Source organism: Emys orbicularis, chromosome 6 (genome assembly GCF_028017835.1).
Source record: "Emys orbicularis isolate rEmyOrb1 chromosome 6, rEmyOrb1.hap1, whole genome shotgun sequence".
NCBI classification, from domain to species: Eukaryota; Metazoa; Chordata; order Testudines; family Emydidae; genus Emys; species Emys orbicularis.
The window spans coordinates 34,314,642-34,337,819 of NC_088688.1; the positions used below are offsets into that span (position 1 = coordinate 34,314,642).

Here is a 23,178-nt window from a genome sequence, read left to right on the forward strand (position 1 = left end):
CGGCGGCGGCAATTGGAAAAAAAGAGCTGCGATCCGCGGCGGCAGGTCCTTCGCTCCTAGAGGGAGTGAGGGACCTGCCGCCCCCGAATTGCCGCAGGTGCCGCCCCTCTCCCTTGGCCGCCCCAAGCACCTGCTTGTTAAGCTGGTGCCTGGAGCCGGCCCTGCTTAGAGTGGCCTAGTACTGCCAGGCTGCTGGAATGGCCCCTTGCGGCCATTGTGATTTAGAGCAAATTAGAGCAGTCCTGATGCTGATTAATGTGTCACTTGGCAGAGGCTCTAAGGGTATGTCTACACTGCAGCTGAAAACCCATGGCTGGCCCGTGTCAGCTGACTCAGGCTCATGGGGCTCGGGCTAAGGGGCTGTTTAATTACTCAGGCTGGAGCCCAGGTTCTGGGACCCCACAAGAGGGGAGGGTCCCAGAGCTCAGTCCTCCAGCCCAAGCCCCAGCGTCCACACTACAATCAAACAACCCCTTAGCTGGGGCTCATGAGACCCAATTAGCTGACACAGGCTAGCCGCAGGTGTTTAATTGCAGTATAGACCAAGTTGCTGGCACACAAGAGAAGCATAGGAATATATTTGTACAGCCACTTGGTTGGCTGGACCCTCCCCAGAGACTCTGTGGAGTATACACCATAAGAGTTCCTCTTAACCCCTCAAAATAGGTCTAAAGAGGGATCTAGCTGTTCCACAGGCTTTATGCGGATGCTTCATGGTGGGTGAATTTCACCTCAGAATTGAATTTCACCCAATGCAACCCTAATGGATGAAAATGGATTAAGATTTACTATCAGTACCATGGTAGAAAGACATAGAGTGGTATGAAAGCCAGCCAGTGTGTAACAGTGATTAAACACTGCACAAAAATGCACCAAAAAGGTGCCAGAAAAAGTATTTTTAAATGAACAGACACTCTTATGATACAAAAAATAGAAAGCCATGTTAGTGATAACTTGCCATTGAGCAGGCAAATACATGACACACAAATGGAACTGCAGTAAATACTTACACAATTTAGATATACAAATGTGTGCATTTTTGTACATAAACTGGACATGTGTTTTAATTTAATTTTGGATGCCTGTGCTGAACTGTTTCAGATTATGCTGAAACAAGTGATGGTCTGTAACTTAACATATGGGAGTGACAGCTAAAACAAGCACAAATTGCAAGAAAAGACTCTAATATGACGTATTCCTGCACCACAGCCCCATGAAACACCATGCGCATAGCAGAAAGGAAAACACACTCATTCTAGCTGTCACTGTGGTACATGACACACATTCCTTTGCACTATGAGGTCAAAGTCATTCATTTAAACAAAGAAAAAGCTAATTAGCAAATGGACATGTGGAAAGAATTATTTCAAAAGTTATTTTGGAAGCAGCTGCTGGCCCAGTGTTCTACAGGTAGCACTCTGAGCTACTAGATTCAATATCCACATTCAGCTTGTGGACTATATCTTCCAGGCCAGAACAGGATGGGAGCAGTCTTGCATTAGTACACTCAATCCCACGGAAGGAAGAAGGGATAAGTCTGGGAAAGCTTTGTATTGTCCATATCAGCTAATTTTTGAGAGACAATGTTGAAGCAAGAATTCTATCCAGTCCTCCATGCTCAGTGAAATTGTACTGTGGGACCTACAGAAGAGGAAGACATGGTGGGCACCCTCAGACTGGGTCTTAGATGGCCTCCAGCACAATATATGCTGATGTAAAGGGATCCCATTACCAAAAAAGTATTTTTATAGAGATAGTTTGTTGTTAAGTTAAATAAGCTAAAAAACAGCCTTTCCAATCACATACATAGACATCCATTGTGTGTGCATGCGTGCACATGGATAGATAATTAGATGCACATATATAGTATGTATATATATATATATATACACTGTATATAGATATTAATTCATGAGTACACAGAGTATGTGTATATTCAATATAAAATATTCAAAATATATTCAATCACACCAGTATGTGTGTGTGACTGAAAAGGCTGCTTTTTTAGCTTGTTTTATTTGTGTGTGTGTGTAAATACATAGATTACATATATAGAGCGAGAGAAAGTGCAACTAGGGGAGATAAAAACTGGTTTACTGAAATACTTACCATAGAGATCAGTTGAATTTGTAAGTGTGGGATACTTCCATATTTTCATCTGATTTTTAGGGAGACCTTGTCCAGTCATTAATTCATTGGTTTTGGGTAACCAGAACAGGGAGCAAATCTAGTGTAATTTAAAAAATCATTTTAATCTTTTTAAAGGATCTACATGTACCATTCAACTGTTTTAGACTGACAATGTTCTTAGTAAATGCTCAAAATGTACAAGTTCCTGAGCAACAACAGAAAAATAGTTCCATATTCATGTAGGAAGGATTATTTGATTTCCCTCTATAGCGACTGTTGCTGAGTGCAGCTGCATTATCATCCTTTCTAAAAAGGATGGCATCCTGCCAGATCTAAAAACAAAATCCTCAGCCACAGACTCAGCTCATGGAAATCGGTATAGCTCCAGAGAAATCAATGGGGCCATGACAGTTTACACCACTTGAGAATCTGTCCCACTATCTCCTCATATTCAACCTACGGAGACTGATTGTTGTTCTCTGACTCCTCATGCCTCTCCCCACTCTAGTGCTCTCATGGTTCCTGGGAAACCTGCTTCTCTCACATCTTCCTCTCCTCATTAGGCATTTGGTCAATACCAGGGTTGATGGATAGCACATGGCCTTGCTATGAGACCACTTCCCTGTTATCTCCTCTCTGACCAGATTAAAAGTTGTGAGGAAACAGGGGTGGTGATGACTGGCACATGAATGAATGATCCTGAGCCCAACGAGATAACACAGCACTGAGTGTAGTCAAAATATATATACAGACAGACAGAACCCTGCAGCCACTCTATACACAGAACTCCCATTGAAGTCAATGGGAGTTTTGCCAGAAGAATATAGCTGTACGCGAGGTGAGTGCAGCTCACAGAGCTTAAGTGTGAAGATATTTTATGCATTCACCTGAGATTTTGTGTCTGTGGTTTCAATGATTTTCCCAGTGCTTACGTCCCAGATACGTAAAAATCCATCCTTCATTCCACCTCCTGTGGCAAGGATTTCTGACTGCCATGGACACCAGTTCATAGCCTAAAGGAAAATAAATAGATAAGATGCTGGATTAGAAGGTGGTTACTTGGAAGAGGGGAAATGGGGAATGTAATTGATTTTGCCTATAAAATGGATTGGAGAAATGAAGCACAGTCACTCAGAACACACCTGGGTCAGAACTCGAGGTGCATCCCAATGCACATATACCTAACTCAGCCCAGATTGCTTCCAGGGAAACCACAAATGTAGGCTCCCTCCGCTCCAACCACTGCTTCAGGCCCCCATTGCCAATGCTTCACTGTGGCCTCACTGCTTCCATGTAAGCCCATAAAATTCAGGTTCTCTTGACTCCAGCGGTTGCTTATACCTCATGTTTCATAGATCCATACATTTTAAGGCCAGACAGGACTGCAGCACCTCACTCTATATGACCTATATGCTTCCAAGCTTCTAGGACTTCTTCAGACTGCTTCTGGGCTAATCCTGAGTTGTAGACTGTACCTGGTGGAGTGCCAATAAAACCCAGGATTCCACCAATTTCAGCTGCTTGCCAGTACCTTTTACTGCTGCTGTTCCATTGCAGTTTCAGACTATTTTCAGGGATACACAGCCCATAAAACCTGGGTTCCCTCGACTCCCGTTGCTGCTTTCTTCCATCTTTCCTCTTCCACAGATTCAGGTATTTTAAAGATGAAGGAGCCCATAAAATCTAGGTCCCCCACATTCAATAATCTGGTGCTTCCCTTCATTATTCATCCCATCATAAGCATTGTCAACAGATGTCACACCCATGAAGGAACGCAAGGTTATGAGGGGGAAGAAAACACCTTGTTTTTTAAAAATTCCAGGAGAAATAGCTACAATTTTATTCTAATGCTTCTCTTCTAGAAGTGGCAGAAAGTTTTTGTATTAATCCTCTGATGCTGAGCTACTGATTTTGTTGCTGTACATTTTATTTTTATTTGGTATCATAGTTAAAATAGCTCCTAAATGGAAAAAAAAACCCACCAAGAAACCAAAGCACCAGCAAAAACTGCTAATAACTTACTTGTGGTCTAGAATAATTCATTAGGGGAACTGGTGTCTGAAATTAACTTTAGTGCATTCTGGGTAGCAGAAGTTAAGCAGGACCATTCAGACAACCCTAAAAGTTTAAAAGACCATGTACAGCAATGGAAGAAATACTATTGTAGCCAATTATTTTAGTTTATTGTTCATTTATTGTGTTGCTATGATTAACTAACATGTTATGTCATATATAATCATTGTATGTTAAATAGAGTAAATTGTAGGATTATAGAAGTATAAAATTGATCAGTAGTTAGAAGGAACAATCATGCATTAGGTAAGTAATTAGGGCTGAAGCACAAGGCCTACAGGCTGAGGCCTGTACGGTTTTAGCTTAGCCATACTAGGCCATAGAGATAAGAAATGTTAACCCTATGCCCTAAGATTACAGGAAAAGATGTACCAATGGGTGAAATTAACAGTAAGAGTAATTTTTGCTTACAAGATACCCAGTAATCACATTTTTCTAGCACATGCCCTAACCGCAGAGTGCACTACGTCCATAAATGCTAATGAGGTATAGTCAGAATTACATTATAAAAAGAGGGTGCCAAGAGCAGGAAAATTGAGCTCCCTATGGGAAACTCCAGCAGGAACCATCCCTCTACTGATGAGCAATTCCTGAGAAACCCCCGGACCCTAACACTATTGTTAAGGATGCCAGGGCCGGCTCCAGGCACCAGCCCTCCAAGCATGTGCTTGGGGCGGCACCTGGAGGGGGGCGGCGCTCACCCGGTGAGAGCGGGGCCGCGGCCGGGCTCGCCGCCCTCCCCCAGCGCGCCGGCTGGCCGGGACAGCAGGGCCCTGGCCGGGCTCTCCGCCCTCCTCCCGGCGCTCCGGCCGGTCGGGGAGAGCGGGGCCGCCCTCCCCCGGCGCTCTGGCCGGCCGGGGAGAGCGGGCCCGCGGCCGGGCTCGCCGCCCTCCTCCCGGCGCTCCGGCCGGTCGGGGAGAGCGGGGCCCCGGCCGGGCTCGCCACCCTCCCCCGGCGCTCCGGCCGGCCAGGGAGAGCGGGGCCATGGCCGGGCTCGCCACCCTCCCTCCGGCGCTCCGGCTGGCCGGGAAGAGTGAAGCCGCCCTCCCCCGGCGCTCTGGCTGGCCGGGGAGAGCGGGCCCGCGGCCGGGCTTGCCGCCCTCCTCCTGGCGCTCCGGCCAGTCGGGGAGAGCGGGGCCGCGGCCGGGCTCGGCGCCCTCCCCTGCCGCACTCTCCGTGGGGGGGGGGGGGCGGGCGGTGGGAGGCTTTTTTGCCTGGGGCGGCAAAAAAGCCAGAGCCGGCCCTGAAGGATGCGAGTATAACTATATTTGTGACTTGCGCATAGGTCTGTATAAAATTTCTATATGCTTGGGCGATCATAACTTTAATTGTAACTTTAATAAAACTTGTACAACGGCTAATCTATTTTACTTGTGAATGTCTGTGTGGTCACTACCTTTGGTCTTTGTATGTTCCTAGACACTCTAAATCAGTGGTTCCCAAACTTGTTCCGCCGCTTGTGCAGGGAAAGCCCCTGGCAGGCCGGGCCAGTTTGTGTACCTGCTGCATCCGCAGGTTCGGCCGATCGCAGCTCCCAGTTGATCGCGGGCCATTGGCCTGGAGCAGCAAACCGCGGCCACTGGGAGCCGCGATCGGCCGAACCTGCGGACGTGGCAGGTACACAAACCGGCCCAGCCCACCAGGGGCTTTCCCTGCACAAGCAGCGGAACAAGTTTGGGAACCACTGCTCTAAATCTAAAGCAAGTAGCAGAGGTGACTTTCACTCTGTTAAGCTTGAAACTGTAGCCACTGTATAATACCCAGGGCCATCCGGGGGGGGGGGGGGGGGAGGACAAGTGCGGCAATTTGGGGCCCCCACGAGAATATAGTATTCCATAGTATTGCACTTTTTTTTTAATGGAAGGGGCCCCCGAAATTGCTTTGTCCCAAGCCCCCTGAATCCTCTGGGCGGCCCTGATAATACCACATTACAAAATTCACTTTAAATAAAATAAAAGGCTACACTATTTTATCCAGCCTTTTATTCAGGTCATAGTTCTACTGCATCAGCAATAATACTGCATGTAAATATGTTTAGAAAAATATCTATTCTCTCTGTTAAATGTGCTATATATGAAATAAAATAATAGAGCATTTTTCCTTTGTACCTTTACTGCTGAGGCATGGGGTATGGCTTTCAATGGCTTGCAATGCACTGTCGCACCGGGGTCATTAGGCCAGATATTCAATAGACCATCACTGGACCCACTTGCCAGCAACTTGTTGTTTGTGGACCATTTCAGGCTGCAAATGCTCTGCTTGTTATGGCAAAGGGTCCCTACATGGTGCTGAGAAATCCGAACATCATGATGATGAATTAATCCGAGTCTTGAACCACTGTAGATGGGAGGAGACAGCATCGTTTAGCACAATAGAGCTCAGATTTCTTTGCAAATTCACAAGTCTTCTGTGGTTTCAGAAGAAAAACACAACAATGGGGGAGGGGGATCATGTATGTCAAATAACAAGATGACGAACCAAAGGCAAAACAAGCCAGTGTCAAAAGTGTACTCAAGTTTTAGTGCTGCCATACAATGGATCAGGGATAAGTGGATGCCCAGCCCAGGTCAGGGAGATTAAATGTTCTCCATTACACATTGCACTTACCTGAAGAGATAGTCTAGTGTATGTTACCAATTTCCCCCTATAAACAATTAAATTCAATCACTTCCATTATCCTTAAGAAAAGCACTCAGCCATTTTTTCTGTATTGTGAAATGTTGCAAGGTCAATTGTGGCTTTGCCACGACTCCCAGCTAAGGGGCAGTACATAGTTGCATAGCCCCAGGAACAAATCAGGAACCAGACGTTGACTCACAGAGTCACCATCAGGTCGCTGGTTCCCCAGCTCCTGCAGGGTGAGAAGTAATCGGTACCAACCCCAAACCTGGCTCCATTTACTTTCCCTGCCATGCTGGCTCAGCTGTGCTGACTGGCATTTTGGGGAATGGATCCAAGGCTGTACCCTCTACTGAACCCTCTTATAGGAAGGCAAGTAATGGCCCCCAGGGAATTAAGGGGGCTCCCTTACTACCCTGGGAGCATAGCCAGGGTCACAGTCTGGTTCTTGGTGGCGTGGTTATTATACAGCACAAAAATACCAGGCAAATTAATAATATTTAAAAATACCTTGCTGCAAATATACCATTCTCTACCCAGCAAAGGATTCCATCTACAGCAAATCAGTGGCAAAATGAGAGATCCTTCCACGGGAAATTCATAAATTCATTCTGACCAAACTGGGAAAACTACTATCTAGATTAATAATAACTTTCCTTACTTGGTAAACCCAGGCACTTGACATTACTACAAGAAGATCTGGTTAATATAATAATTACAGCAAACTATCCCATAGAGTATATTGTCAAAGCCACTTTGTGTTGAGCTTTTCTTTCAAGACAGGCTTTTATTCTTAGGTTTTTCATATGCAAGTCAAGTATCACTTTGACTTGTAGCCTCTTGTTAACATAAATGCAAAAAGAAATGACTGACTTGTAAGATAGAGAGAGTGTTTCATTAGCCTGTGTTATATTGACGTGCTAAGTTACTGAAATTAATGAAGCCCCCAAATGCCTGAATAGATTCCAACAAGATAGACCACCACTTTAGCGTAAGTACATGGTTACAAAATGGCAGATTTCTGTGTATTGTGAGTTTGGGGTGATACCTTCTTCTGGATACTTTAAGGGGAATTAGAAGACCCCCTAATTCATTAATATTCTATTGAATGATACTCGCTCCACAGGGCAAATTTGGGTAGCATATGTCAAACCGCATCACACAGTATGCAGGGTGTATGTCATCATGCACAAAGATCTCCTTATATGTGAGGAACTGCAGTGGCATGGAGAATTTCCTAAGAAATGATAAGCGGAGCACTACTAGATGAATTTTAACCCACAGAAACTGATCAAATTGTTAGTGTTTGTTCATATGCGCATTGTTGAATCTTACTGTCATTTTCTGTTCAGACAGATTTGTAACCTATAGGTTTCTGTTTCATCTGTCTCATATGGCAAAGTTCAAACGCAAACTGAAACTAGTGAATATTGTGTAGGTAGGCTATCCAGCAGATGTACTACAATCAACTGTCACAACGTTTTGTTGTGAAATCAGAATGAAACCACAAAATTCTCCAGAAATGTGTCCCTGTCCAGAGATAGTAAAAAGTTTCATTTTGAGTTTTACTGTAAAGTTCAAGGCTGTAAACCAAGTATGAATGAAACACAGCTTTTATTTCTGTTTTAAAACCAAATTATCAGAATTTCACATGGCTTTGAAATGGAAGATTTACATAGCACAGAATATAACACCAAATATAATTACAATTTTTGGCAGGTCTCTCCTCAGCCCTACAAGACTTTGAGAAAATGAATTGGGAAAATAAGGTGAAGCAGATTGTAAATCCAAAATGGCTGAGGAGAATATGTTTGACTTACCTCAACCCCAGTACTGAAAGAGTGTTTAGATTCAAAGTGTTAGGCAATTGGGATGAAATTTACCCCTGTGCGGAAGGCCAGCAAATAGCCTAACAACCATTTATGTGTCACTTGAGTCCTCAAAATGGGACCTAGATGGTGGATAGGCATTGTGCTGGCCTTCTGCATAAGGGTGAATTTCACCTCATGAGACCATAGATAGGTAGATATCCAGGGTGTTATAATAGCACCTCCCACCCTGGTATCTGAGATGATAGGTAGGCAGTTAGGTAGACAGCATAGGTAAAAGCTGTGGGACAAAGCATCCTACGAATATATTGAACTGCTCACCTGCTAAGTATATAATGATTCCAGCTCATGGCTCCCACCACAGACAGGTGACCAAACATGTTTCTCAACCTCTTTTTGGTTTCAATGTCCCATAACTGACAAAACAAAACACAAAATACAATTCTAAAATCAAGTAAAAAAAGATTTTTACTGCCACACCTCTTCCACCATTCAGTTTTAATTTGACATGATGCTGATGGTCAAGAGCTCAATCCTGAAAACCATTATTCACGCAAAGACTTCAGTTTTGGGCTCTCTGGCCAACACTTCCACACTTGGGTTCCTAAATCAATACACCCAAAGTAGTGCAGCTACTCACCACCTCTGAAAATACAGCCATTAATTTAGGTGCCTCTATCTAGAAATCCACATTTGAAAATGTTGTCTTAGGTGCTCTTTCGATTACTGATTTCCATGCCTGGAGGGCTGGCTCCCCTGGCTTATCCCCTTTATCTGACAGTCTCAGCCAGGTGTCCCCCAAGATCTCTGGATAATTGGAGTGTACTGTACTAAGAGTTCTATACATATAGGGACAGCAGAATACTGAGGGCAAGATCTGCTCGGTGAACCCGATAGGAGAATTTTGCCCTGGATTCTAATCGCAAAAGTGATCACAGCAGACATCATGTGGCAATCTATTAGAAAGTCATGGTAAAAAAATTATGCCTCCTGGAGAAAATAATTGTGTGCAGAGGTTCCAACTCATGGTTGCAAAATCTCATGAGGCCCCTGGGTGACTGAATCATTTACCCAGCTACTAGTTCTTACGTGGCTCTCGGAGCTCCATTACCTTTAGGTAATGGTGGGTAATACCAAGGCATTTAGTGAGGTGCAGCACTGCTTAAGGAGATGCTATAAATCTCTCTCCAACAGAGATTTTCTGAATTTTATATAGTTTACTACTCATAACTGTTTTTATTAATAAAAAGAATCTATGTGATGTGAATTGTCTTGTGGCCACTTTATCTAAAAAGAAAAAAGGATCTGAAAATAAAGTATCCAGTACTTGCACTTCTCCATCACTGGTGCCAACTGCAAGGTAAGTTCCCTCTTTTATCCAGGCTACAGAAGAAATATATTTTAAATTGGAATTTAAATTAACTGTTTCAGTGCTTCGGTGGGTTTCCCCATTCCAAATGTGTGCAGCAGATCCTAGAGCAACGGCAATGAGATTTTCCTGGTTCCAGTCCAGTATGTTTAGATCTAGAAGAAAATTAGTTAAAATTACTAATAAGCATGTAAGGGGATAGTTTTTAATTATGCAGCTTTGTCAGATTATTAGTCAATTGGGACACTAAAGAGAAAGAACCAAATGAATCAAGTTACTCTAATAGTGCCAGGATCCTTCCCATGTCCACCTTTGTGAATGAGTATAAGATGTTATTTTCCCAGATTCATAGTTAGTACACCAAACATGATTCCACTTAAGCCTTTGTTTGCAGGCTATTATTAAATATATATATATATTACAGTAGTATCCAAAGGCTCCAATGTGCTGGGCACTGTACAATCACAGAAAGAAAAAATCCCTACCTGAAAGGATTATAATCCTTCCCCTATTTTATAGGCATCAGGGCTAATCCTGAAGTTTACCCTGTACTATAAAAACAACCAAAAAAGAATCAGACAAAGAGCTGCATCCTCGGCTGCAGAGCTCGGGTCAGGAGTGGGCAGGCAAAGATGGCTCCAGGCAATATTTCCACGTCCTCTGATGCTGTGATGGTCAGGAGCTGCTCTAATTTGCGCTGACTTGTACACTGGCAAGTCAGATCACTACATATCTTGGCCAGACCTCTATACCAGGAAGGGTTAATGTAGCATTGGATACACTCTAGGTCTGATGTTATATTCTGTAGCTGGCTACACCAGCCAAGGATTCCCTCCACTTACTGGGGAATTCTCAGCTGCCTGTTTAGCACAGCTCTAAGGTAATTTTGCATCGCTCCAGCAGCATGGAGTGACCATACTGTAGGGCAGGATCTTGCTTAATATTTCCATAACAAAGCTGTTACCCTTTAGAATTATTAAATCTGTCATTCCTTTACTTTGCCTATAAACCAAATTGCTGCCGTCGAAAATAAATATAAACCAACACTAATAAGGAATCATTTGCAGGAACAGAGCTGTGCTTATGCTGTCACCCTCAGAGAGCATGCAGCTTGAGTGAAATAGGTGTAAATAACCAGGGTAGAATCCCAAACTCAACTTATGCATCAGCAAAATTGTGCACATTCACAGGTATAAGTAAACTAGTCTAATACACACATGCAAATGTTTTCATGTTCATCCACAAAAAACCACAGTGACAAGATAGTTTTGCAAGTGCAAGTTCTAACACTTGCATGTTCATGATTGCTAGACTTTTTAAAGTGATTGCCCAGGTATTTGCAGTTGCAGAGTGCAAGCATATGTACATTCCTGTGTAATTTTGCATGTGCACTACTGAAGATCGGCTAAAGGCCTGGGAGAAATTTTGCCCCAAAATGTACATATCATATGAACAACAAACTACCTCTGTTAAATCTCAGAATACAACCAGATTTCAAGTTTTGCCCAATAGAAGGATTGGCCCATAGGTAAATTGCTATGAGCCAAGGAATAACACCTTTTCTGCACTTGACTTTATTAAGTGGGGATAATGATACTTATCCCCTTTGTAAATGCTTTGAGATTTACAGATGAAAAGCAGTATATAAGAACTAGGTATTATTATAATTACTACGACTACAGAGGTATTACCCACGGAGACTATAATTCCCAGCATGCAGTCTGCTCCATTTTCATCCAAGCAGCCTGGAATTACATATTAGGACCTATAGTTTTCACAGGCTGCACTCCTGTAAGAAAAATGAGATTAGCCATAGGCCTCATTGTAGAACTCCATGGGCCACATTTGGTGTAAGGGCCACACTTCAGCTACCCATCTTAAGACATAAGATACAAAAGTTCCCACTCTCTGCTACAAATTCAAGCTCCCAAATAATGAAAGAGAATAAAAACTTACAGTAATCATTGCGTAAGCCACTAATATGAAGCCTGACCTCTGGCTCCAATGGTATGAAAGATTCGGTATTAGTGGAAACTCTGTGAGCAGTAAATTCATTATGCATTCCATTCTGGCAGCCTGCGTGTAAAGATTCAAAGTATGTGATTCACTCATAAAAAATGCCACTAGTTTTCCTCAGACAATAACTGTTTTATTCGTGGTTCCTATGAGGCCAGAAGCAACCCAGGCATAAATTACAGCACCCTGAGGGGGCTGGCCACACACCCAGCCAGACCCAAAATATTAGATATAAATATGAAGTGTAGATTAAAGCCTCTACCCTGTTCATCCCCTCATGAAGTGTACCTGAGCCAGAATAAAGCATCAGTCCCATTATATTCCATTTCAATTATATCAAAGGCCAGTGTGGAATAAATTTAGTAGGGCTGTCAAGCGATTAAAAAAATTAATCTTGATTAATCGCACTGTTAAACAATAATAGAATACCATTTATTTAAATATTTTTGAATGTTTTCTACATTTTCAAATATATTGATTTCAATTACAAAACAGAATACAAAGTGTACAGTGCTCACTTTATATTCATTTTTGATTACAAGTATTTGCACTGTAAAAAAAAAAAGAAATAGTATTTTTCAATTCACCTCATACAAGTACTGTAGTGCAATCTCTTTATCATGAAAGTTGAACTTACAAATGTAGAATTGGGAACAAAAAAACAACTGCATTTAAAAATAAAACAATGTAAAACTTTAGAGCCTACAAGTCCACTCAGTCCTACTTCTTGTTCAGCCAATCACTCAGACAAACAAGTTTGTTTACATTTGCAGGAGATAATGCTGCCCGCTTCTTGTTTACAATGTCACCTGAAAGTGAGAACAGGCGTTCACATGGCACTGTTTTAGCAAGCATCGCAAGATATTTATGTGCCAGATGCGCTAAAGATTCATATGTCCCTTCATGCTTCAACCACCATTCCAGGGGACATGCGTCCATGCTGATGACGGGTTCTGCTCGATAACAATCCAAAGCAGTGTGGACCAACACATGTTCATTTTCATCCTCTGAGTCAGATGCCACCAGCAGAAGGTTGATTTTCTTTCTTGGTGGTTCAGGTTCTATAGTTTCCACATCTGATTATTGCTCTTTTAAGACTTCTGAAAGCATGTTCCACACCCCGTCCCGCTCAGATTTTGGACGGCACTTCAGATTCTTAAACCTTGAATCGAGTGCTGTAGCTATCTTTAGAAATCTCACCTTCTTTGCGTTTTGTCAAATCTGCAGTGAAAGTGTTCTTAAAATGAACAACATGTGCTGGGTCATCATCCGAGACTGCTATAACATGAAATATATGGCAGAATGTGGGTAAAACAGAGCAGGGGACATACAATTCTTCCCCAAGGAGTTCAGTCACAAAGTTAATTAACATATTATTTTTTTAACAAGTGTCATCCGCATGGAAGCATATACTCTGGAATGGTGGCTGAAGCATAAAGAGGCATACAAATGTTTACCATATCTGGCACATAAATACATTGCACTGGCAGCTACAAAAGTGCCATTCAAATGCCTGTTCTCACTTTCTGGTGACATTATTACTAAGAAGAGGGCAGCATTATCTCCTGTAAATGTAAACAAACTTGTTTGTCTTAGCGATTGGCTGAATGAGAAGTAGGACTGAGTGGACTTGTAGGCTCTGAAGTTTTACATTGTTTTGTTTTTGAATGCAGATATGTAACAAAAAAAATCTACATTTGTAAATTGCACTTTCATGACAAAGAGATTGCACTCCAGTACTAGTATGAGGTGAATTGGAAACTACTATTTCTTTTGTTTATCATTTTTACAGTGCAAATATTTATACTTTATACAATATATACTTTGATTTAAGTTACAACACAGAATACAATATATATGAAAATGTAGAAAAACATCCAAAATATTAAATAAATTTCAATTGTTTAACAGTGCAATTAAAATTGCGATTAATTTTTTTAATCGTGAATAATTTTTAGTTAATCGCATGAGTTAACTGTGATTAATCAACAACCCTAAAATTTAGCTTTGCCTTTTTCTCCTGCTTTCATTCTCTGTTAAAAGGCCTTTAACTTTCGAAGGCTTCTTAGATGCTCGGTCACCACAAAATCCCCAAATGAAGCAGTTAATTCATTCTCTAAATAAATGCTGCTATTTGGTTTTAAGTTCCCATCAAAAGAGTCCCCCCGAATGCAAAACCACAGGAAAAGACTTTTCACATCAGGCCCGCCTTTGATGTCTTTGATCACTCCATTTTAGGTATGTGATGAGGAAGAAGTGAGAAACAGAAAAGAAACAGCAGTAAAACACAAGTATGAGCAAGCAAAACAGTCAGCCTTGTGGTCACTGTCTGCTTTCTGATGCAAAGACCCCACGTCCTGCAGAAAAGAGCTAAGTAATTAGCAACAAGATTTTATTTCCTTGTTACGCTTCAGAAATTGTCTTGCAGCAGCATGACGGGCATCCGCATCTGTGCACCTTCCTTGTGTCATTTTGAAACCCCCCTTTACAAGCAATATTTTTGTCAAATTCTTTAGATAAAGATATTCAGAATGAATAGGGAATGCGCCAGGCATTCTGAGGAAACTGATTTACAAGGATAATTAATTTTCAGCTTTCAAATCGGTAAATGTTGACTTTATCAAGAACAAATCTATATTAGCACATGGCTCTGCAATCTATCACAAATCTATAACCTCAGTGCATATACACATACACACACACACACACATCACCTGTGAAAGTCATATCTGTCATAAGTTGCAGAGACATATGATAAATGAATTTAACACTCACCTTGGATTACCTAGATTCATAGATGTGAAGGTCAAAGGGGGCCATTAGGATAATCTAATCTGACCTCCTGCATAGTGCAGGCCACAGAACTCACCCAGTGATTGCTGCATCAAGCCCATAACTTTTGGCTGAGCTAGAGCAGATTTTCTAGAAAGTCATCCAGCCTTGTTTTAAAGTAATGGAGAATCCACCACATCTCTAGGTAAATTGTTCCAATGGCTAAATACCTTCACTGCCAAAATTCTTTTCACCCTTTACCTTTTTGTACTTCTCTCAACTTGGACATGGAAAACAGGGTAAATGGTTCATTTTTTCTTTCTAGCTGGTTTCACTTTCTAGCTCTCATGCATTAATTCGGTGTTTTGTGTAAATTCTTCAGAGCAGGGGCCATGTCTCTACTTGTTCTGTGCAGAATTTAGCATATTTTTGTGGTTTTGCAACCCAAACATTTCCTTGTTTTTTCAGTCACTTCAGGGCAAGATTTAAATCCAAACTGCCAGTTTTCCTTCCACGTTTATAGAGAGATTTCATGAAAACTTTTAATATGAAACCCCTTTGGGGTTTAGAGAGCATGGCCCTTTAAATCTTTTTCTTAAGGGGGAGGGGGAGAGTAAGAAAAAAGGAGGGAAACTCCAGGGGGCAGGGCTGGAGCTCCAGGGAGAGGGAGAGGCAGCCTGCAGGCCCTGGAAAAGTGAAGCAGCAGAGAACCTGCCCCAGGCCTGAGATGGACAGGGCCAATTGGAGACACCCCAGGACAGGAGCCAGGAGGAGCACTGTGCCAGGGAGGAATTGCCGAGAAGGACAGGCCGGAGCTGGACCCAGTATCACTGCTGCCCAGAGCTGCATGGGGCTGTGAGTACTGGGGCTTCTGACTCTGCATTGGGAACAAGGAGGGAGGTTGCTAGATAGTTAAGTGGGGAGGTGGTCGCTCTGTGTGGCTTTGCAGAGAGCGGTAGAAGAGGGCACCGGAAGGGTTTGTTGGGGTTATGTTCACTGGCGCTGAAGACGACCAGGAGCACCCAAGACTCACCACTGGACTGGAACTTTGCTCAGGACTCCTGAACTCTGTGTGCAGACACATTGCTCAGTGTCTGCCCTTCCAGACTGTGCTACCACTGGGCCTGTGGGGGCCTTGGCTTGAATGCAGCCCTGTTTTACTGCTCCCCCTATATTTCCCCTTGTTTTTCTCTTCTCATCCCTCTGTAAATAAATATTTCCCTTGTTATATCCACTGTACTTTTCCTGTGGGTGTGGGTGTTCACTCGGGGGGGTTGGAACAGGTGCCCCTGGGGTGGAAGGGATTTCTCCTGCTGCATTCCTGCGCATGCCTTCTCTTGGCCAGAGCTGCCTGCAGAGCAGACTCCATCTTGGCCACGAGGGCGCTAAAGTTACACTTGGTGGCCCGTACGGGGACTTTGCAGTACACACACACACACACCCCTATGTTGTGCACCCTGGGCTCTTCTTCACAGAGCAAAGAAACTCCTGAGTGACTTTCATCTCAGTTAAAAAAAAAATGGAGAGAGGATTATTAGAAGACCTGTGCCGAGGGGCACGAATCCCAGTAACCAAAGCTGTGCTGGTGGCGGGGTTCCCAGAAGAGAACCAAATGAAATTGAGGAGAGCTTAGATGCAGCTGAAATACTGGGGAGAGCAAAGGTCCACACCTGTATTTACAACCGCAAAGTGAAGGGCATGGTAGCACTATGTACTCACTCCAAGGAAACAGATCTTGATAAAGTGCCCAAAGAGGTGCAAGTAGAAGGTATTCCCTGGACAATTCTGGGGGCAGAGCAGTCCCCTCCTAGTGTGCCTGTGTCACTTGAGGTGGATTCTTTAGCGCAGAAATTGCAAGCTCTGATGGTGGATGAGAAGCGGACAAGAGAAGAATTAATTTTGGCATTAGGAGGTGCTCCAACACCTGCAGCACCCAGCCTGGTGGGATGGGCCAAAGAGCTGGGAAACGCTCTCAAAGATGCATTGAGGCCAGTATATGAAAATGCTCCATACAAACGGTTACGTTCATTCTCGGGGGTGTCACCTGTACCCCCAGGGGAGGAGGATTACGAGACCTGGAGGGATTTTACGGTGCCACTTGTCCAAGAGTGGGAATGCTCTGATGCTGAGAAGCGGAAACGTGTGCTTGAGAGTCAGAGGGGACCTGCCATGCGAATTATCCGAGCCCTGAAAGACTCACAACCAGCTGCCACAGTGCAAGACTGTTTAACCGCTCTTGAGAGTGTCTACGGTACTACTGATAGCAGTGAAGACCTGTATTATCATTTCCGCCATACCTATCAGGAGCCCCACGAACGATTGTCGGATTTCATCAGGAGACTAGAGGATTTGCTACAGCAGGTAGTGCGGAAGGAGGGCATCCCCACCAAGCGCATTGATTCCGCTAGGTTGGACCAAATCCTTTGGGGCACCCAACAAGATGGGTTGATGTTGTGGCGACTGCAGCTGAGGGAGCGGGCCCAAAACCCACCCCCATTCCACAAGCTCATTCGAGAGATACGTGAAGAGGAGGAGCGATTGTTGCAAGTGGATGCAGTGGTGCAGCCGAAGATGGCAGGGAGTCGCACCACCACAGTGCTTGGAGAGATGGAAGATGCCCCGTCAGTGGCAGCAGCACTGAGAGATTTGACCCAAGAAGTGGCCATGATGAAGGCTCAGGGACATACTGTGCCATCCTCAAGAGGGGAGAGTAGCAGGAGGGGTGATAGCCAGCGAGAAGGTTTCTGTTATAACTGTGGAAGAGATGGTCACTATGCCTTGGACTGCCAAAACAAGACAGATCATGCAAGGGTATCTCAGAGATTGCAGCAGACCACTAGGAAGCTTCAGGGAAACACCAACAGGGCTTGGGGAAGGAGCAACCCAAGACCCTGAAATTCCAAGGCTCCCCAGAAAAAACCACAAACAGGGGTTACAAATACATTTGATGAAAATTCCACAAAGCTGATTGTCGGGCTCAAATCACTTGACTCTAAGCCATTTTCACTGTATTTGTGTTTCTGAATACCCTTCAACATTTCCACTGGAATCTGTAAGTGAGGTGTGATTGTGGGAAATGCAGGGTTTGGAGCCATACTTGAGGATTCATCTTAAAGAGTTTTCTTTGTTTCTTCTTTCTTACATATGAAGTTAAGACTAAGCCAGTGCTCCTGCAAGGAGCTCTGTGCAGAACACCAGTGGGGCCCATCTGGGCAGAGCTCATTGCAGGATTAGGTTGTAAATTTCCCCAGTTTAGATGCAGCGTATGTGGGTTTCAAGAATTAATAGCCCTAGACTTTTAACAGATAATTTCCTAATCAATGAGAGCTTGATGCTGCTTAGGACGAATCTGCTTTTTCATAAACAACTCTGTTCATGATGCCCTGCTTTACCTCATATTCTTCTCCCCAAGATTTATCCTAGTGTAAGCAGAGTCAGGATGAGCTCTACCCTGACATCTGGTAGTGAATTATTGCGAGTGTGGAAAAGAACTCCAGGGGCTGATCTTGTTTGCATAGGCACACCCACCCTCCTGGCATGAGACTACAGCAACTGAAAGTGGTTACTTTGGATGGGGTGGGATCCCCAGTTTCTCTGTTATTGGGGCAGGAGGAATAAAGTGTTGTTACCCTGATTATGTGAATCAAGGACAATGAAACTGTTTTATGACAGAGGGTCTCACCATCACCTAAGTAGCACTCGCTAGACAAGGGACATGGGTTCCAAAACCCAGTGAATTGAGAGACGATGGGGACAGGTATTTGTACCTGATGGTATGGGGCCCCTTTGAGGGACTAAAACACCAATTGCACCATCTCCTCTCTCCACTGTTGAATAGCAGAGCTAATTTTGATTCTATTGAGAGCCTATTTACAGGCTGCTATGCGGAATTCACTTTGGGCCAATGGTGCACCAGCACTGGGACTCCCTTACTACAAGCTGAAATCGCTAAAGTTACTAAAAGCTAAGATCACTGAGTGCTGTGTTAACCAGTGGGGGAGCCTGAAGCTATATTGCTAAGCGGCTGGCGGAGCAGTTTGCGGCCCACGGAACGGCGAGTGGACCAGTTTGCGGCCCATGGAACGGCGAGTGGAGCAGTTTGCGGGACGGATGGTGGAGTGGTGCAGTTTGTGGGACGGTTGGAGCAGCCCACGGAACGGCAAGCGGAGCGGAGCGGAGCAGAGCTGAGCAGTTTGCGGGGCGGCTGGAGGAGCGGAGTGGAGTGGAGCGGAGTGGCTGGTAGAGCGGAGCAGTTCGTGGGGCGGCAGGAGCGGCTCACAAAACAGCTGGTGGAGTGGAGCGGCTCATGGTGAAGGCTGCAGCGGAACCCCACGGAGAGGCGGGCAGTCAGCCTCGGGCCACGTAAGGTGCCCCTTAACACCCTGCGTGTCCCCTTTTCTCCCCCCCCTTTTCCACCCAGGCTGGGGGGATAAAACCCTGCAGATAAACTTTTGAACTCTGGGGCTGCACTGACCAGGGGCAGAGACTTTTGGGTTGTTGGATTTTTGGGACTTTGGGTTGCTGGACTTTTGGGATTCTTGGGTTGCTGGACTCAAGAAACTTTTGGGGTGTTGGACTTTGGGGACTCTGGGTGATTTTTGGGTTGCTGGATTCAAGAACCAAAGGGAAAGGACACGGCCCAATTTGCTGGGGTGGGTCTTTTGCTCATGGTTTGTGTTATGAATCCTGTTTGTGGTGTTTTTCCAATTTAATGCTGATGTCATTTACCTCATGTTATTAAACATTTTCTGCTATACTCAGACTCCGTGCTTGCGAGAGGGGAAGTATTGCCTCTTAGAGGCGCCCAGGGGGTGGTATGTAATTGTCCCAGGTCACTGGGTGGGGGCTTGAGCCGGTTTTGCATTGCGTTATTGAAACGGAACCCCTAGATACAGAACCCGGACCTTGTTGCTGCCAACTCAGATGGGCAGTAGGGTTACACTAGCATTCCAACATCACTGAGCAAGTTCAAACAGATGCCATTAAAATAAAAAAATCAAACTGCCAGACAAACATTTTCTCCTCTCTCAAATATGGAATTTGCTCCCAGAAGGTGACATTTGTCTTAGACTGAAGATGAGCAAGAGTCAGCCCTGGGTCAGTGACAACTTGTTCAATGCATAAACTTGTTGGGACTTTGAAGTCTGATATCCTGCAGTCCTGCAAAAATCACTGGATAAGGGAAATTCCCTTGTGCCTGGGGTTGGGGGGGACAGCACTCACTTCTAACCCTGGACAGGCCCAAAATAACTGACTATAAAGGTGTGACATACATGGGTACAGAAAAGTTATTTTAGGTTATTTTTAGGGACCTGTATGACTCTCTCTCAGCCCAGTACAGTTGAACTAGTAACAATTAAGACACCTGGTTTTACAGAGGGAGGAATATAATAAAATAGTCACAATAAAAATTGAAAAGCTCTTTAAAGCATTCCTAAACTAGTTCTTCTGTAGCATATAAAGAGTATGGTATGGCACAGTCTATTATAAAGGCTGGGATGATCAGCATAATGCACTTGTGGTTTCTCCTCTCATGATTAATGTACCCACCCAAAGTGCATGCTGATAAAACCACAGCATTCTAATATATTCCATGTGTGAGTTTTTTACATCATGGAGCTGCCTGAAGCCTCATTGCACCCCTTTGTGTTATTTTACAGATGAATTAACAGACTAACATTGACTTGCAGTGAGACTTAGGCTTCTAAATCATTTTTAAAATGGGATTTAAGCCATCTCAATCACTTCTGCCCAGTAGGAGTTAGGTGCTAATCTAGGGGGATTAGCATCTGTGTTTTAGGCTTTGCAAAGATGAGCGGAGCAACTCCTAAATACCTTTAAAAACTGGGCCCAAGTGCCTATGCCACTTCTAGAAATGGGATGTAGACACCTTTGAAAATTTTACCCTAAGTGACTTACTCAAGATGACATAGCAAGCGTGTGACAGGAATAAAACCCGGTATTCCTGACACTTAGTCCCCTGTTCCACCACTAGATAACACCATTATTAACCACCCAGGGCCTGAATTGTTCTCATACCATTGACTTCATTGGAGTTACTCCTTATTTACACCAGAGTAACTGAGACCAGAATCAGGTTCTCAGGGGCAGATTCTCAGAGGCACACATAGCTGCTAGGCACCTACCTCACATTGACTTTCCATGGGAACTGGGCACTTAGCTGCCATTTATGCCTTTAAAAATCTCTCCCCAGTCACCATTGGGCCTAATGCCTAAAGATTTTGGCTATAGACACACAACAGAAGAAAGCTCAGGGTAGCACCCTGAGAAGGATGAGCCTCTGACTCTCCTACCTCCCTCTACAATTTGATCCCGCAAGCTAAGTATTCACATGCGGCTGCCTAAATTGTGGATTCAAAACTATACGTACGTACGTTGGGAGCTCACACACCTATATTTTTGCAGGCACATGAAGTTATTGCAGACATAAGTAGTCATTTATGTGGGCAACTACCAAAGTTCCGTAATGACATGTAAAACTCTAGTGGGGCAGGGTTTCTTGTTCTTTTCCTTCAGTCACAACATATGTGATCAGTTTTAAAAATTTCTCTCAGACAGTCAGAATAACAAGGAGGATTACCAAAATCTGGGGGCAAGCAATTGCCCACTGCTGTCTACCTAAATGGTACCCTCCATCCCACATATTCCAGCTTCCATATTGAGGGCCCCTGAAACAAAAATCAGATATTTGAGGCTTTCGCTAGTTAAAATTAGTGAAGCAGAAACCACAGAGAGGAGGAAATCTTTCTATCCAGCTAGTCTAAAAGAACTCTTGAGAGATATTTCTGTTGCTTTGACTCATAATTAAAGTCAGTAGCAATGGAGCATTCAGCTGATCGGCATGGGTATTAGTATCTGTGCAGTTCGGTACTAAGGGCCGGATCTAAAGCCCATTGAAGTCAATGGAAAGACTCCCGTTGATTACAAGGGTTTGGATCAGGACCTAACTGCTGAGAATTTGAGGTGCACAGAAATAACTAGACCATCAAAACAAATTAACATATTTCATAAACAGTAGATAAAACAAGACTCATATGATAATCAAAGAATCCTCTTGGTGCCCAAGTAACATCCTATATTGTCCTTATTGCCAAGATATAACAAGACTCATATGATAATCAAAGAATCCTCTTGGTGCCCAAGTAACATCCTATATTGTCCTTATTGCCAAGATATATTACTAGCATTCACTGTCCCAGTATCATACCTTTCCAAATACACTCAGTGTTTCCACAGATCTTTATACTGTCATTTTCTGGGATGTCGAATCCACCCTCTTGGAACATTAACCGCTGAGTAAGACATTTCTACAAATATATTCAAATCAAAACATTATTGAGGAGGAATTTAGAAGTATTATGCATGACATCATTATGTGCACTTCCATAGCCCCTTCCATCTAAGGCAGAGGTTCTCAACCTTTTTCTTTCTGAGCGCCCCCCTCCCCCCCGACATGCAATAAAAACTCCACAGTCCACCTGTGCCACAGTAACTGATTTTCTGCATATAAAAGCCAGGGCCGGTGTTATGGGGTAGAAAGCAGGGCAATTGCCTGGGGCCCAATGCCACAGGGGCCCCCACAAAGCTACATTATTCAGACTTCAGCTTCAGCCCCAGGTGGCAGGGCTCAGGAACTTGGGCTTCAGCCCCATGTGGTGGGGCTTTGGCTTTCTGCCCTGGGCCCCAGCAAGTCTAATGCTGGCCCTGCTTGGAGGCCTCCCTGAAACCTGCTTGAGGCCCCCTAGGGGGGCCCCGGACCCGTGGTTGAGAACCACTGATCTAAGGGACTCAACACACTTTACAAACACTCAGGAATTAACCTTTACAATATCCCTGTATTATCAGCCCCATTTTACAGATGAGGGAACTGAGGTTCAAAGAGGTTGCGTTACTTGGCTACTGTCAGGCAGTGGGTCTATATCAAAGCAATGCATAGAATATCAATCTCTAATCTCCAAACCATGTGCCTTAATCTCAACACCATCCTCCCTCCATAGAACATCTACTTACCACCCAAAAGTTCAGATGCTTATCCAAACCTTGTCAAAACTATCTGAATCTCCTGTTGCTGAAAATCAGGGCTGCTAATCTTATGGAAATAGGGTCTTTAATGAGATTTCTGATACGCCCTGTGTTGGGTCTCAGATATAACCAGAAAATGCTAAACATATGATAATGGAAAGTAAGGGGGGAAAGCGAACTGTTATTGGAACTTTTTAAGTCTTCAGAAAAGACCTTTTTAGGATTATGGTCAAGATTTGGTCAAAGGCTCGAGTCAGTTTTTATTTGATCCTAACCTCTTCACCTATCCCTAACAACAACACATTTCTTCTTAATATGTGATGGTAA

The 23,178-nt window shown here is 43.9% G+C and overlaps 1 protein-coding gene across 1 annotated transcript in view; it reads right to left on the minus strand.

Moving 5' to 3' along the window:
- Window positions 1-23,178, minus strand: part of CDC20B (cell division cycle 20B) — a 58,253-nt gene that overhangs the window by 1,094 nt on the left and 33,981 nt on the right. Inside the window, exons 5-11 of the mRNA XM_065406567.1 lie at window positions 22,037-22,136; window positions 11,977-12,096; window positions 10,075-10,175; window positions 8,973-9,067; window positions 6,312-6,540; window positions 3,018-3,143; window positions 2,110-2,227 (exon numbers count right to left, since the gene is read on the minus strand). Coding sequence (XP_065262639.1) covers window positions 2,110-2,227; window positions 3,018-3,143; window positions 6,312-6,540; window positions 8,973-9,067; window positions 10,075-10,175; window positions 11,977-12,096; window positions 22,037-22,136 — 889 coding nt within the window. The remainder of the gene's footprint in view (window positions 1-2,109; window positions 2,228-3,017; window positions 3,144-6,311; window positions 6,541-8,972; window positions 9,068-10,074; window positions 10,176-11,976; window positions 12,097-22,036; window positions 22,137-23,178) is intronic.